The 17,798-nt window shown below is 46.5% G+C and overlaps 1 protein-coding gene across 1 annotated transcript; it reads right to left on the reverse strand.

Annotated features, from left to right (window-relative positions):
* Positions 1 to 7,356: 7,356 nt before the first annotated feature.
* Positions 7,357 to 16,682, reverse strand: LOC145357972 (uncharacterized). The gene is made up of 4 exons (XM_080211614.1): positions 16,511 to 16,682; positions 11,917 to 11,986; positions 8,308 to 8,469; positions 7,357 to 7,526 (listed from the first exon to the last, which is right to left on the reverse strand). Exons 1-4 carry the CDS (start codon positions 16,637 to 16,639, stop codon positions 7,438 to 7,440), a joined length of 450 nt encoding a protein of 149 aa, XP_080067740.1. The 5' UTR covers positions 16,640 to 16,682; the 3' UTR covers positions 7,357 to 7,437.
* Positions 16,683 to 17,798: the final 1,116 nt, after the last annotated feature.

Raw genomic sequence — 17,798 nt, forward strand, 5'->3', positions numbered from 1 at the left:
CTTCTTCACTCAAAGGGTGGTGAATCTCTGGAATTCTCTGCCCGTTGAAGTGGTGGAGGCTACCTCGCTAAATATTTTTAAGACGCGGGTTGATGGGTTTTTGATAAGAGAGGGGATTAAGGGTTATGGGGAGAGGGTGGGAAAGTGGAACTGAGCAGCAACAGATCAGCCATGATCTTATTGAATGGCGGAGCAGGCTCGAGGGGCTGGATGGCCTACTCCTGCTCCTATTTCTTATGTTCTTATGTTCTTAATCAAGTCTTTACAGGCACATACAATGCGGGTAGGGAGAGGGATAATCACAGGTTAAAGAGGTGTGAATTGTCTCAAGGTCGGACAGTTAGTAGGTTTTTGCAAGCCTGGACAAAATGGTGGAGGTTACATGTACTGTGATATGAACCCAAGATCCCGGTTGAGGCCGTCCTCATGCATGCAGAACTTGCCTATCAGTTTCTACTCAGTGATTATGCGTTGTTGTGTGTCTTGAAGGCTGCCTTGGAGGTCATTCTCTGGTGGGGGGTGGGGGGGGATGGGTAGGGAGCAGGAGGTGGATCAGATGTATCTCTGGTGGCGAGGAGGAGGGGGGAGGGAGGCCAGATGGTTCTCTAGTGGGGCAGGAAGGAGGAAAAGGAGGAGACCTGATTATTCTCTGGCGGGGGCGGGGGGGGGGGGAGGGAACGGTGGGGGGAACAGGACCAAGGGGTCCGCTCCACTTTGCGGCCAATAGGTGGGGAAGAGTGGAGGAGGGCATTGTGATCAGTCTGAGTAGCAGGTGGGGTGGTGGATAAGGGGGAACAGTTACGTTGTGGGGATGGGGCAATGTCTGTGGGGACCATTGCTATTGGGCTGCTTTTTGTGGCCCGGGAGCGATGTTGCAGGGGAGCGTTTTTCAGTTTTTTTTACTGTGCACATGCCGTTCAAAACTCTGATCAGAGCAGCAGTGTTTCAGGCATGATGAGCACCACCCATAGAACATTACAGCGCAGTACAGGCCCTTCGGCCCCCAATGTTGCGCCGACCAGTGGAACCAATCTAATGACCCTCTAACCTAAACTTTTCCAATGTTATCCATATGCCTATCCACTGACCATTTGAACGTCCTTGAAGTTGGCAAGTCCACAACTGCTGTAGGCAGGAGATTCCACGCCCTTACTTCCCTCTGAGTAAAGAACCTACCTCTGACAGCCATCCTATCATCACCACCCCTTAATTTAAAGCTATGTCCCCTCGTGTTAGCAAGGATCACACCCACAGTGTGATTTAAACTTGCAATTTTTTTTTAGGCTAAACATGTATGGGGGTGCCTGAGAACAGGTTTCCAAGTCGATCTGAATTGTGCCCCAGATTGGAATCTGGGCACTTGGAATCAAAATGGTAAAGTAGCCCCCAAAGAGTCCAGGTTTTGGGAATAGCAAAGACACTTTAGAGGTGATCTTCAGGCCACACTCCCCACAACACCAGAAAATCCTGCCTGAGGTTAATGGACCTTTGCAAGGTCCATGGAAAATTCAGCCCTTTGTATCTTAAGAAAAAAGCATAATAAGTTCCAGACCTGCAACAAGAATCTGAGAGCTAGATGTTTGAAGGTAGTTTGCCCGGACATTAAAGCAGCCACAATATTTCCAAAATCATGCATAACTGGTGTACGTGGACTGCAGCAGTTCAGGAAAGCAGCTCACTACCAAATCTAACTGGTGGTTAGTGAAAGTGATACATTTTGACCTAGCTAGAGACATTGAGTGAAGGAATAAACGAGAACTGTAAACATGCAATATTGCTTGGTGTTACGACCAGACCTGGATGAGATCCCAAGATCTGTTATCCTCCATCACCTTTGTGGGAACCATCTCAGTGTGAGCCCCAATTTGTTATCTCTGGATGGGGTAGCTCCAAATTGTTAAGCCCCTGGTGGGGAGGGATGAACTTCCTCTCTTTCCTTGTTCAACCCCCTCAGCTGCTCATTAGATTAGTTCAAAGAGAATCCCTTTCCTTGTACTTACCTTTATCCAGTCCCAATGTGCTTATGTTTTAATAGAAGACAATTTAACCAGACTTTCTTGAGTTAAAAAGAGAGTTTATTAGAAATCATAGAATCCCTACAATATGGAAGGTGGTCATTTGGCCCATCGAGTCTGTACCAACCACAATCCCACCCAGGCTCTTTTCCCATAACTGCACACATTTACTCTGTTAATCCCCCTGACATTAGGGTCTATTTAGCATTGCCAATCAACCTAACCCACACTTCTTTGGAACGTAGGAGGAAACTCATGCAGACACAGGGAGAATGTCCAGTCTTTGCACAGACAGTGACCCAAGATAGGAATTGAACCTGGGTCCCTGGCACTGTGAGGCAGCAGTGCTAACCACTGTGGCAACTAAAACAGGAGAAAAATAATTTTAAAATCCACACACGTGAATTTCATACAGTTTAGAAATGAGAAATAATTCCAAGAAGTTACAAAAAAAAATTCAAATCAGTCCTTGATTTGTCCATGAGGAGCAGATGGTGAAACATTGTGCCATTTGAGATTAACACTGAACTCAGCACTTGAACAGCTGGTTTGAAATTTCTAGGGTTCTCCTGTTTAGATGAAAAGACTGTGCCTTTGCTGAATTGACCCACTTCCAGCAATCAGAGAGAAAACAAAATTTATCTGCAAATGCAGATAGGGTGGGGAGCGGGGGGAAGCTGTTATCTTTTTTTGTTTCTGTTTCACACACACGTACACTGACCATGTTTGCAGCTGCTTTTTTTTAAATCCCAGTCACTTATGTAGAACATAGAACATAGAACATTACAGCGCAGAACAGGCCCTTCGGCCCACGATGTTGCGCCGACCAGTTACAAAACAATGACCCACTAACCTAAACCAATCCCTTTTCGTCCATAAACCTATCCACGGATCTCTTAAACGCCCCCAAACTAGGCGCATTTACAACTGCAGCAGGCAGGGCATTCCAATCCCTCACCACCCTCTGGGTAAAGAACCTACCCCTGACATCCGTCCTATAACTACCCCCCCTTAATTTAAAGCCATGCCCCCTCGTGCTAGATTTCTCCATCAGAGGAAAAAGGCTATCACTATCCACCCTATCTAAACCTCTAATCATCATATGTTTCAATAAGATCCCCTCTTAGCCGCCTTCTTTCCAGCGAAAACAACCCCAAATCCCTCAGCCTCTCCTCATAGGACCTCCCCTCCATACCAGGCAACATCCTGGTAAACCTCCTCTGCACCCTCTCCAAAGCCTCCACATCCTTCCTGTAATGTGGGGACCAGAACTGCACACAGTACTCCAAGTGCGGCCACACCAGAGTCGTGTACAGTTGCAACATAACGCTGCGACTCCTAAATTCAATCCCCCTACCAATAAACGCCAAGACACTGTATGCCTTCTTAACAACCTTATCTACTTGATTCCCAACTTTCAGGGATCTATGTACACATACACCTAGATCCCTCTGCTCATCCACACTATTCAAAGTCCTCCCGTTAGCCCTATACTCGACACATCTGTTATTCCTACCAAAGTGAATTACCTCACACTTCTCCGCATTAAACTCCATCCGCCACCTCTCGGCCCAGCTCTGCAACCTGTCTGTCTTCCTGCAAACTATGACACCCTTCCTCACTATCTACCACACCTCCGACTTTGGTGTCATCAGCAAATTTACTAATCCACCCAACTATACCCTCATCCAGATCATTAATAAAAATGACAAACAGCAGTGGCCCCAAAACAGATCCCTGAGGCACACCACTCGTAACCGAACTCCATGATGAATATTTACCATCAACCACCACCCTCTGTCTCCTATCCGCTAGCCAATTCCTGATCCAATTCCCTAGATCACCCCCAATCCCATACATCTGCATTTTCTGCAGAAGCCTACCATGGTGAACCTTATCAAACGCCTTACTAAAATCCATATACACCACGGCCACTGCCTTACCCCCATCCACCTCTTTGGTCACTTTCTCAAAAAACTCAATAAGGTTAGTAAGGCACGACCTACCCGCCACAAAACCATACTGACTATCTCCAATCAATTCATTACTCTCCAAATAACTATAAATCCTATCCCTAATAATTTTTTCTAAAACCTTGCCCACAACAGAAGTGAGACTCACCGGTCTATAATTCCCAGGGAAGTCTCTGTTCCCCTTCTTAAACAATGGGACAACATTCGCTAACCTCCAATCTTCCGGTACTATACCAGAGGCCAACGACGACCTGAAGAACAGAGCCAGAGGCTCTGCGATCACTTCTCTTGCCTCCCAGAGAATCCTGGGGTAAATCCCATCCGGACCAGGGGACTTATCTATTTTCAGACCCTCCAGAATATCCAGCACATCCTCCTTATCAACTGTAACACTGTCAATTCTACTCCCCTGCAACCCAGTGTCCTCCTCAGCTATATTCTTGTCCCCCTGCGTGAACACCGAAGAGAAATATTGGTTCAATGCCTCTCCAATCTCCTCCGGTTCCACACATAACTTCCCTCTGCTGTCTATAACTGGCCCTAATCTTGCCCTAACCAACCTTCTGTTCTTGACATACCTATAGAACGCCTTAGGATTCTCCTTAACCCTATCAGCCAAAGTCTTCTCATGTCCTCTTTTAGCCCTTCTTAGCTCACTCTTCAACTCTCTCCTAGCCAATCTAAAGTTTTCTAGTGCACTACCCGAGCCCTCACGTCTCATCCGAACATAAGCCTCCTTTTTCCTTTTAACCAACGAATCAACTTTTTTGGTGCACCACGGTTCCCTAGCCCTACCAATTCCTCCTTGCCTGACAGGGACATACCTATCACGGACTCGCAGTAGCTGCTCCTTGAAAAAACTCCACATTTCGGACGTTCCCAGTCCCTGTAATCTCCTAGTCCAACCTATGCTTCCTAATTCTCTCCTAATAGCCTCATAATTACCCTTCCCCCAGCTAAAACCACTGGCCCGAGGTTCATGCCTATCCCTTTCCATCACTAAGGTGAACGTAACCGAATTGTGGTCACTCTCACCAAAATGCACACCAACTTCCAAGTCTAGCACCTGGTCTGGCTCATTTCCCAGCACCAAATCCAATATAGCCTCACCTCTAGTTGGCCTATCTACATACTGAGTCAAAAAACCTTCCTGCACGCTTTGTACAAAAACTGACCCCTCTAACGAGCTAGAGCTATAACAATTCCAATCAATATTAGTAAAGTTAAAATCCCCCATAACAATTACCCTATTACTTTCACTCCTAACCAGGATCGTCTCCGCAATCCTTTCCTCAACCTCTCTAGAACTTTTAGGAGGTCTATAAAAGACTCCCAACAGGGTGACCTCTCCACTCCTATTTCTAATCTCTGCCCATACTACCTCAACAGACAAGTCCTCATCAAACTTCCTCTCTGACACTCTGATACAGTCCCTGACTAATAATGCTACCCCTCCCCCCCTTCTACCTCCTTCTCTACTCCGACTAAAACATTTGAACCCCGGGACCTGCAGCAACCATTCCTGACCCTGCTCTATCCATGTCTCTGAAATGGCCACAACATCGAAGTCCCAGGTACTGATCCACGCTGCAAGTTCATCCACTTTATTGCGAATACTCCTCGCATTAAAGTATACGCATTTCAAACCCTGCTCCACCCCACCCCTGCGATGCTGTACATTGCAGTCCCCATCTATGCCCCCCTCACTTTCAACCCCTCTACTCAGGATCCCACCCCCCCTCCGAATCAGTTTAAACCTCCCTGCATAGCCTTAGCAAATTTACCCCCCAGGATATTGGTCCCCCTCTGATTCAGGTGTAGACCATCCCTCTTATAGAGGTCCCACCTTCCCCAGAATGAGCCCCAATTGCTCATATGTACTCTTGGAAATGTGAATAAACAACTCACAACAGGTCTGGTACAGTATGCAATTCATGCTGGGGTGATAACCAACTTCCATTATCTCCACAGGAGATTACAGTCATTTTCTGTATTGGTCTGTTGCTTAGTATGTCTGTTTGGAATAGAAAGGTATGATATTCAAATGTCTCTGGGTTTACTATCAGCCCCACAGGAAACTCTCAGGCTGTCATTAAATTTACAATCCCAGAACTTACATCTTCAGCCATCTTTGTTTAAGTTTATTTATTAGTGACACAAGTAGACTTACATTAATACTGCAATGAAGTTACTGTGAATATCCCCTAGTCGCGACACTCCGGCGCCTGTTCAGGTACATGGAAGGAAAATTTAGCATGGCCAATTCACATCTTTCAGACTTGTGGGAGGAAACAGGAGCACCTGGAGGAAACTTGTACAAATCCAAAGAGAACGTGCAGACTCTGCACAGGCAGTGCCCTGAGCCAGGAATCAAACCCGGGCCTTGGAGCTGTGAGGCAACAGTGCTAATCACTGTGCCACCTTTGTATGCTTATTTTTAAAAACACTTCTTTCTTAAAAGTTCAATATACTTGAGTAATTTGGGGTATTGATCCATCATCATGACATTAAGGCAGGAACATCACTGTATTACTCAAAAAATGATACCATAGTTTATCAATCCAAAATAAAGGTAGACAGTGTATTGTGGCTCGAACATTTTCATCAACCTGGGGAGTTGAGCTTGGTGTGAGAGCTAAAGAGAGATGGTGGCCTAGTGGTAACATCACTGAATTAGTAATCCAGAGATCCAGTATAATGCTCTGAGGACATCAATGCAAATACTTCCCCATCAGCTGGTGGAAGTTAAATTCAATTACCAAAAAAGTCTACAATTGTAAGTTAGTCTAAACTTACTAAACCAATGTTAATGGTCATAAAAATCCATGCTCTTCAGAGAAGGAAAAGTGCTGTCCTCACTTGGTCTAACCTGCAAGCGACTGCAGACCCAGAGCAATGGTGTTGACTCATTAAATGCCCTTTGGAATGGCCTGGCAAGCCACTCAGCTGTATCAACCACTACAAAGTTGAAAAGGAATGAAACTGGACAGACCACTTGGCATTGGAAATGATAATGGCACAATCAGCACTGTAAAGCCCTCCTTACTAAGGCCGCTAATTGGAAGTTCCCTTCCAGGTCACTCACCATCCTGAATTGGAAATATATCAGTTCCTTTATGGTCGCTGGGTCAAAATCCTGGAGCTGCCTTCCTAACAGTGAGCAGTGAAATATTTCCAATTCAGGGTGTACCTATACAACATGGACATCACTGGTTCACCACTACCTTCGCAAGTTCCATTAGGGATGGGTAATAAATGCTGGCCTAGCCAGCGACACCCACATTCTGCGAATGCATACATGTATTAAAATCATCTATTACTTAATACCTTCCACACAGTCAGAATGGCAAAAACAGAGAAAAACAAGCTGGAGTATGTGCAGCATTTTATTGAATTTTGCTTAAATTCTTCTCATTTTATATTCAGAGTGAAAGAGACGCTCTGAACATTCAAGCTGCTGTAACACCGAAGATCGAACCTATAAGACCAGCTCCAACTCCCACAGCAACTTTGGCACCGATCGATAACCCAGCAGCCCCTTTAGAGAGAAAGGGAAATATGAAAGTGAATTTATTGCACACAATGAAGTCAATTAACATTTCCTATCATCCAGACCCAAACATTATCCTGGGGAAAGACACAATCCAGACCAAAACTTGGACATTTGATCGTTCTTTTCCATTTACGATAAGGCCAGCCAGTGTATCATTAGCCCATTGCTGATGTCAAAACATAATGGACTGACACTTATTACAAAAGATGTCATTTAGCAGAAAGAAGCTTCCAAGACAATGACGTAACATAAAAATTAAATCGGCACTATTCATGGATGCAAGGAAGTCAAACATTATCAGAATGGCTTTAATAAGAATACAGGAATCAGGAGCAGAAGGTAAATTCAGCCCTTCGAACCACCATTCATCAGATCACGGCTGATCTCTCCCTGGTCTCAAATCCACCTCCCCATCTGTTCCCTTAACCCTTTTTTGTTAAATCAAAAACATCTGTTTCCTTCTTGAAACCACTCAACAGTTCAGACTCCACCGCGCTATGGGGCAGTGACTTCCACAAATTCACCACCCTCTGTGAGAAGTAGTTCATCCTCATCTCAGTTTTAAATTGACCGCCTCTCAACCTACACCTGCGACCTCTTGTTCAAGACTGCCCCGTAAAAGGGTACATTTGGTTAACATTCACTCTATCGGTTCCTTTTAGAATTTGATATATCTCAGTCAGATCCCCTCTCACCCTCCAGTGAGTATAAGCCCAAACCGTTTGAGCAATTTAAATCTAAACAAATGGCCATGACTAAACATTACCAGCAGATTGCAGGACAGCCACCAGACCTCCAGCCGCTACACCCCCTCCATTGGCAATAGCAGCTGAGGACATCATACTTGCTGCAAAGGAACCAGCTGTGATTCCAGTATTGGTAAACCCCACTGCTCCCAGAACCAGTGGTGCAGCAACAATAGCTCCAGCTGAAAGACAAAACATGGCACATGTTGACCTAATATTAAGCTCCTGGGATTCAAGTGATATTGTTTTCACATTAAACAGTCTCATTCAGGCATTTAAATTTAATTTATTAGTGCCACAAGTCAGCTTACATTAACACTGCAACAAAGTTACTGTGAAATTCCCCTAGTCCCCACACTCCGGCCCTTTTCGGGCACACTGAGGGAGAATTTAGCACGTCTTTCCGACTGTGGGAGGAAACTGGAGCACTCGGCACCAACCCACATGGACATGGGGAGAATGTGCAGGCTCCATCACAGACAGTGACCAAGCCGGGAATCAGACCCTGGTCCCCGGTGCTGTGAGGCAGCAGTGCTAACCACTGTGCCACAATTTAACAATGCTGCCACAAGTCTGAATTACATAGTGTCATATCAGAATTCCTCCCGATTGCAAGATGAGTTTAATTCCATCACAACACTTTAAACCAGCATTTTGTTATGTTTATAGTCATAATGCACATCCAATTTGTGCTTCAAGCTTTTCCCGAAGGTGCTGTGTTTGGAATTCCCACAGAGGTGCTCTCCAGCATCTACTGTATAGTTTTGGAGGAAACTCCAGAAAATCCAGAATGAATGGTTATTTCTCGAACGTTTTTGTTGTATTTTCAGAAGTAATTGCAGGTATTTGCGAGAACCCCCATTAAAACTGTATCCCTTTAATGACACTGAAACCTAATAGTGGGAGCAGAATTAAATAGCAAGACACGAAGGCCAGAAAGCTGACAAGAAAGGCAGAATTCTTAGTCCATGCAGAAGACACCACTGAATCTAATTTCAACGAGCAACACTCAAAGCAGAGTTCCCAGTCACCTTTGAGTCAAGGGACAGTTAGACTCCTATCGTTATAGTCTTTAATAAATTCATCTTGAAACCACCCTGTGACTTGTCTGGCTACGTGAGGGAACAGTAGTTTTAAATACAACAAGAAAACCACTGTGACAGCCCCATAACAGGCGCGACCTTACCTGCCATTCACACCATGCTTCCGCTGCAACAAAATCGGAGAATTTGGTGGCCAGTCAAATCTCCATTCACTGCAGGATGGGAAAGTCCAACTGATGTGAACAGTGATAAGATTCTAGCCACAGTATTTAGATGGCATGTCCTATTTGGTTTCTGGTCAATGGTGAAACCCAGGATGGGGATTCAGTGGCAGTGATGCTATTGAATGTGAAGGGAAGGTGGTTGGGCACTTGTTGGAAATAGTCACTGCCTGACATCAACATCACTTTAAAAAGTCTGACAACACCAGGTATCAACATCACTTGCCAGATATCAGCCAAAGTCTGGATGTTATCTGGGTCTTGCTGCCATGAATTGTTTCATTGTCTAAGGAACTGACATAGAAATAAAAAACATCCCAACTTTTAATTTTATTATGGTCATAGATGAAGGAGGTGAAGATGGTTAGGCTTAGCTTGGGGAACTGTTATGGCAATATCCTGAGACTGACATAATTGGCCTCCAATAGTCATCTTGCTTTATGCTAGTTAGGTTTGAATTTTAAGTTTATTTATTAGGGTCACAAGCAGTCTTACATTAACACTGCAATAAAGTTACTGTGAAAATCCCCTAGTGGCCAGAATCTGGTATCTGTATGGGTACACTGAGGGAGAATTTAGCATGGCCAATATACCCAACCAGCACACCATTCAGTCTGTGGGAGGAAACCCATGATGTGGAGATGCCGGTGTTGGACTGGGATAAACATAGTAAGAAGTCTCTCAATACCAGGTTGAAGTCCAACAGGTTTATTTGGTAGCAAAATCCACTAGCTTTTGGAGCACTGCCCCTTCGTCAGGTGAGTGGGAGTTATTTTCACAAACACGGTATACAAAGACACAAACTCAATTTACAAAATAATGATTGGAATGCAAACCTTTACAGGTAATCAAGTCTTAAAAGGTATAGACAATGTGAGTGGAAAGAGCATTAAGCACAGGTTAAAGAGATGTGTATGGTCTCCAGACAGGACAGTTAGTGAGATTTTGCAAACTCAGGCAAGTTGTTATTGGCGGGGGGAGGTTACACATAGTGTGACATGAACCCACGATCCCAGTTGAGGCCACCCTCACGTGTGCGGAACTTGGCTATCAGCCTCTGCTCAGCGATTCTGCGCTGTTGTGTGTCGTGAAGGCCGCCTTGGAGAACGCTTACCTGAAGATAGTGAGTTAGCAAGTGCTAACCACTGGACCACCCTGCTGCCAGGCAGAACATAGTCAACAGCCAGATTCCAACTTTGCTTGGGCCCCTTGATAACACACTCAGGCAAATTTTGCTTCAATGTCAAGGGCACTCACTCTTACTTCATGTCTGAAAGCCACCTCTTCTCCATTATTTTGATCAGGGCTGCATTGAGTCTTGGAGCCGAGTGCGCTGGTGAATCCTAAACTAAGCACTGGTGAGGAGGTTATTCAATGCATTTCAAGTTAACAACAAGTTGGAAACATGACATCCCTGGCAGTTCCTTACTCTCCTCAGTCCTGCAAGGGACTGTCTGCCAAGGCTATTAGTCCAAGTCTCTGAAGTGTCAGTTGAACATAAAACCTTCATTAGACCATAAGACATAGGGGCAGAATTAGGCCACTCGGCCCATTGCTCCGCCATTCAATCAGGGCTGATATTTTTCTCATCACCATTCCCCTGTCTTTTCCCCATAACCCCTGATCCTCTTATCAATCAAGAGTCTATCTCTGTCTTAAAGACACCCAATGACCTGGCCTCCATAGCCTTCTGCGGCAAAGGGTTCCACAGATGCACCACTTTCAGGCTGAAGAAATTCCTTCTCATCTGTTTTAGCCTGAGGTTATGCCCTCTGGTTCTAGTTTTTCCTACTAGTGGAAACATCCCCTCCACGTCCACTCTATCCAGGCCTCACATTATCCTGGAAGTTTTAATAAAATCCCCACCTCATCCTTCTAAACTCCAGCGAGTACAGATCCAGAGACCTCAATCGTCCCTCATACGACAAGCTCTTCATTCCAGGGATCATTCTCGTGAACATCCTCTGGATCCTTTCCAAGGCCAGCACATCCTTCGTTAGATACGGGGGCCAAAACTGCTCACAATACTCCAAAAGGGGTCTGACCACAGCCTTGTTTAGCCTCAGAAGTACATCCCTGCTCTTGTATTCTAGCCCTCTCGACGTGAATACTAACATTGCATTTGCCTCTGAACTGCCGATTGAATTTGCACATTAACCTTGAGACTCAAGAGATGATACCTTCCAACTACCCATGAGCAATGCAGTAGGGGATCTGGCTTTCTTTATAAAACAGTTGTGCGTTATCACAATTTGAGTAACTGGCACTACACAAACTAAACATATTTCAGTAGAAGCCTTCCTGGGAACTCTGTTGACCCTTACTTTTATAAAAAATACAGATTGTTTGCTCGACTAAAACTTACCTGCAGTCACAACTGCAGCTCCTCCTACAATCGCCGCTGTCAGCACCATTCTATTCCGCTGATTTTTACTCTGCAATTGAAAAAGATTTTATGTTCAACTCTCAATCCTATTAACCTCATTGTATGGGCAAATACTGTAGATATCTCACCCTCTTTCTTAAACAAACATACACTTTTGTTATTGCTCTTTCAATTAACACATTGTATCTAACGTTACGAATTCCTGGCAATTAGCTCAAAAGGAAGATTTACATTTATATAGCATCTATCACAACAACTGCGCATCTCCACTGTTATGTATACAGGGCAGGATTTTCCAGCCGTGCTTGCCCCGAAACCAGAAAGTCCCACCTGAGGTCAACGGACATTTCCATGGTCCACCCCTCACACACTGATTCCTGTGGTGGGTGGAAGAGGATAATTCACTGTGGTGTCTGTCTCCAAGGCATCACAGCAGAAGAGGGTCATATGACTTGAAGGGCCAATGGGAATTGAGAGTGATCACCCTAGAGGATGGAGTGTCTCTCAAGCAGAATCATTTAGCAGCCATGTAATTAACATAGTAAAGACTGGAGCCTGACTCCACAGCAGACTGGAGCTGCAACTCCTGTATCTCTTTCTCTTCATGTGGAGATGCCAGCATTGGACTGGAGTAAGCACAATAAGAAGTTTCACAACACGAGGTTAAAGTCCAACAGGTTTATGTGGCTATCAGTTTCTGCTCAGCGATCCTCACTGTCACTGAGCAGAAACCGATAGCCAAGTTCCGCACATGAGAACGGCCTCAACAGGGATCTTGGGTTCATGTCACACTATCTGTAGCCCCCACGACCTACCTCAGTTTGCAAAATCTCACTAACTGTTCTAGCTGGAGACAATGCACATCTCTTTAACCTGTGTTTGGTCCTCCCTCCACTCACATTGTCTGTACCTTTAAGACTTGGTTACTTGTAAAGGCTCGCATTCCAACCATTATCTTGTAAATTGAGTCTGTGTCTTTATATGCCCTGTTTGTGAACACAAGTCTTCACTCACCTGAAGAAGAGCTTGAGACTCCGAATGCTATTGCTGCCAAATAAACCTGTTGGACTTTAACCTCGTGTCACAAGACTCCTTTCTCTTATCAGTAAATGCTTTGTGTTCAAAGCAAAGCCTAAAATCTCTTGATGATGTTAGAGGGTCACAATATAGTACACTGCACAGCTGATAAAGCACTTTTAAAGTGCAGTCACTGTTGCAAAGTGGGAAACACAGAAACTAATTTCATTCTTCCAGCAGAGCAGGCAGAGAGGGGGGTGATTTTGGAGATGAGAGCTGGAAGGTAAGCTGAGCTTTTGATTTTAACTTATTTTTTCGGAGCTTTTCTTTTTCAGAGAAGCAGGAAGCTGGAAGTTGGCCATGGGGAGACCTGGGAAGGTCTGTACTTTTCTTTAAAAAAGACACTTACTTCCGAGGTTTTGACTTCATTCTTCCAGTGGAGTTATGGGGATAGGGTCTGGCTGGGACTGTTGACGGTGCAGGCTCGATAGGCGCAATGGCCTCTCTGCACTGTAGGGATTCCATGAATCTGATTTAGGATGCTGATTGAGGAATGCATACTGAAATAACACTGGGAACAATTCCCCTACTCTTCAAAATACCGCCACGATCATGGGATCTTTTCCGTCCATTTGAAAGGGCAGATGGAACCTCTGTTTATTGTCTGATATGAAAGATGGTTCAGTACTCAAACTGGAATGTCAGCTTTGAGTTTTGTACTTAAATCCTGGAGTGGGAGTTGAATCCACAACCTCCTGACTCAGAGGTACAAGTTCTCCCAGCCAATAGGTGAAGCACTTGTACACAGCTCTGTATTCCTGCCCTATCACCCTCCCGCACTCTCTCTTCCATCCAGCTACGAGGTTGGGGGAAAGGGGGGGGACGGCAAGAGGAAAGCAGCTATCCTATAACTACTTAATGGCCAATTGGCAAGTGGTGCTGGATCAGAATTTGGTCGCCTTGCCTTGTTGCCAGTTTGATAGTAGCCATTGAGCCAGGTGAGGTGGTTGGGTTGGGGGGTGGGGGTTGTCAGAGTTAAAGTTTATTTATTAGTGTCACAAGTAAAGCTTACATTAACACTGGAATGAAGTTACTGTGAAATTCCCCTAGTTGCCACAGTCAGGCACCTGTTTGGGACAGTGCATCTCACCAGCACATCTTTCAGAATGTGGGGGGAAACCGGAGGAAACCCACATAGACACGAGGAGAATGTGCAAACTTCACACAGTGACCCAAGCTGGAAATCGAACTTGGGTCCCTGGCGCTGTGAAGCAGCAGTGCTAACCACTGTGCTACCATGCCACTCGTAAGAGTCTCCCACAATGGGTGTAAGGTCAAGTTAAAGATATTAGGGACGATTTTAAAACTTTGGGTGGGGAGAGCCGGTCAACTCACGAGAGAGCCAAGAAATCAGGTTTGAGCCTGATTTTTTGACTCGTGCAATCTTATCCGGCACATTCAGCTTCCGCCTACTAAGTATATTTAAAACATCATTTGCATGTTATTGACGAGCCTCGAACGCAATCATTCGGGCTCACTCGCCTTTGTGGCTGCACCAGGAGAGGTTTTCTCCGGTGAAGTAAACACCTGCTCCCCACAAACGGGGACCAGTTGTGATAGCCTCACCAGTAGAGCTGGAGGCCACTGGGGTGGGGGGGGGGGGGGGAGTCAAGGGCAAGTGGGTTGGGGGGGGGGGGGGGGGTGTGCCCCACTGGGCAGGACCAAGGGTAGAGCCTGAGGGGGCAATGCCTAAAGGCAGTGAGGCCTATGGGGGACGGGACCTATAGGAGGGTGGGCCACTCATGCTGCCACTCTGCACATGACTGGAAGGGTGGGGTGGGGTGATCAGTCTGGGAGGCGATATTTCCGAGTGGGCGGGCGTGGGACATTCTCACGATCGGCCACGGGCCCCTGGGATATCTGGAGGGGGGGGGGTGCCAGATTGAAGCTGGCTGCAGTCGCAGAGAGCTAACAGATCTCTCTTCTCTCATCCTCAGCGATATGCCTGACTCCTGCCTAACCGAGAGCTGTACGTTCCTGTCAATGAATGGGCACATCATAGGGTTCAACACAGCCGGAAGGATAGTCTCAGGCACTGCAGGACCCTCTAAGCATTTGGCTCCTGGTTTTCGCTTTCATCTTACACTCGAGGTGAACAGGCAACCAGCACCTTGTCAGCCCTTTGGCCTTTCCCACTCCGGTGAAGAGATGCACAATTAAAATACTCCAGCCCCTGACGAATGCAGGTGTTTGCTTCTTCCACGAATGAGGTCTTGGGAAGGGTCGCCAGGAGTTGGAGACGTGCTTCTTTACTCTGTCCTCTGTGTGGGAGAGACATAGCACAGCCATTCTCACACTGCACAGAAATGAAGCGCTGGGGGTGTAAGGGTTCGCTGAGCTTGGCAGGGTGGAGGCTCTGTGAGTAAGCGTAATGATTTATTATTTGTTACTATGTACAGTGGTGACCTCTCTACACTTGCGCCTGCTTTCACCCGTGCCAATTAGGTGCCTATAATTTCTTAATCTTCCTCCACCTCCCCCTCCCACCTACATCTAGGTGCTTCCCCAGGAGTTGAGGTTGTGGAGGCCTGCTGACTTTCACATCCTGTTACCAGAGATGACCTTGGTGGCTGTCCCCTGGGAGACCTGACCTTGGAGGGTCCTGGCCTGCTTTTGGGCAGCATGGGCATCACAGTGCTGCCCTCCAGCTGTTTGGGGCTGGAGTTTTGTCATTCATAACAAGGGGAGGCTCAGATAGGCTGGACACCCCCAGGGTCTCCTGGGTAGAACCCCCGGTCTGTGACCCAGATGATCCTCATACTTTTGGGTGCCTGATGGGTGCTGTGCTCCTCAATGAGATCGAGAGACAGCTGGTGTGAGATCCAGAAACCCCACCATCCTCCCATGGATTCCCATTAGTGCCTGCATTATACAGTAGAAGCTCTGCACCATGGAGTTCATGCCCTTACAAATGGACCTCGTGAGTTGAGCCACGGAGTAGACATCTCCTACCATGGAGTGCACGCCACGTGCCAAGGTTTCCACTGCGGGCGCTACGCTTGCCTCATTGCGCAGAAGTGACGGCACTATCTTCTCGGTCAGAAGGCAATTGGACTCCTCCAGTCAGCCTCAGTCTGTGGAGGGATGCTGCCATTCCTCCTGCTATTGCGGTTCTATCAACTCTCAAACGAGTAGACCCAGGGGCACATCATCAGCCAGAGGCCCAGTAAAATCCTGGCTCCCAGCATCCCTCTGAATGCTGGTTCCCTGGGACATTCCTGCCCCCACCTATTGCAGATCTTCAGCTGTGGGATGTTCACCAGTGAGTGACTGAGAAGCCTGCCCACTTGGTAAACCCACCGAGGTGAGGACGTCTGCGCAAGTGCTGAGTATAGGTGACTACTGTGATGCCTCTGCCATGGTAGAATCCATAATGTCTTCCTTGGAACCACTAGTTTCTGTTGGGTTCAGGGGTCGTGAGGATGGTCTAGACTGTTTCGCCTTGCACCGTATTAGTGTGTTACAGGGGATGAATGAGGGGACACTGATCACTCACTTTTCCTTGAGGATTCCCATTTCCATCTGGTGGTCCACCTCCACCGTCAGCAAAGGGATCACCTTCCTCCTCCCCATCCAGCTCAACTGCTCTCTCATTGTATGGCACGAGGCTTCTTTTGTCTGGCATGACTCTGGCAGGGTGTGCTTATCACACTTGTGGTTGAGTTTGTCCCTGCACGTCTTTGGACTGTGGGAGGAAACCGGAGCACCTGGAGGAAACCCACGCAGATGCAGGGAGGGTGTGCGGACTCTACATTGACAGTCGCCCAGGGCTGGAATCGAGCCCGGGTTCCTGGTGGCGTGAGGCAGCAGTGCTAACCACTGTGCCCCCACACTGGCCCTTCTAAAAATCAGAAAAGACATGCTATGAAATAAAAAACACTTACTTTGATATGGTGCATTTCATGACCATCAGATATCTCAGAGCTTTACAGCCAATGATGTTTTTTTTTGAAGTATAGTCACTATTGTAATATAGGGGGGCAGTATGATAGCACAATAGTTAGCAGTGCTGCTTCACACCCCAGGGATCTAGATTCGATTCCTGGCTCGGGTCACTGTCTGTGTGGAGTTTGCACATTCTCCTCGTGTCTGCGTGCTCCTCCGGGTGCTCCGGTTTCCTCCCACAGTCCAAAGATGTGCGGATTAGGTTGATTGGCCATGCTAAAATTGCCCCTCAGTATCCTGAGATGCGTAGGTTAGAGGGATTAGTGGGTAAATGTGTAGGGATATGGGGGTAGGGCCTGGGTGGGATTGTGGTTGGTGCAGACTCGATGGGCCAAATGGCTTCCTTCTGCACTGTAGGGTTTGTATGATTTCTATGATTTCTACAATGAAACAGAAAGGAGCGCATTGGCAGGAATCTTGACATTTACGATAGTAATGAGGTGTAATGGAGCTCACTTTGCTGGAAGTTTTTTCTTTAAAGTTTACTTATTAGCATTGTAAGTAGGCTTACATTAACACTGCTAAAAGGTTACTGTGAGAATCCCTTAATCGCCACACTCCAGCACCTGTTTGGGTACACTGAGGGAGAAATTAGCACGGCAGACGCACCTAACTAGCACATCTTTCAGACTGTGGGAGGAAACCAGAGCACTGGAGGAAACCCATGCAGACATGGGGAGAATGTGCAAATGCCACACAGACAGTGACCTAAGTCAGGAATTGAACCCGGATCCCTGGCACTGTAAAGCAGCAGTGCTAACCATTGTGCCACCTTAATGCTTTCTGGACCAGAAACAGAGTGCATCCTGCCTCTTTTGCACTCCACTCAGCAGTCTGGT

This window comes from Carcharhinus amblyrhynchos, chromosome 24 (genome assembly GCF_965287045.1).
Source record: "Carcharhinus amblyrhynchos chromosome 24, sCarAmb.v2.hapA, whole genome shotgun sequence".
Lineage (NCBI taxonomy): Eukaryota > Metazoa > Chordata > Chondrichthyes > Carcharhiniformes > Carcharhinidae > Carcharhinus > Carcharhinus amblyrhynchos.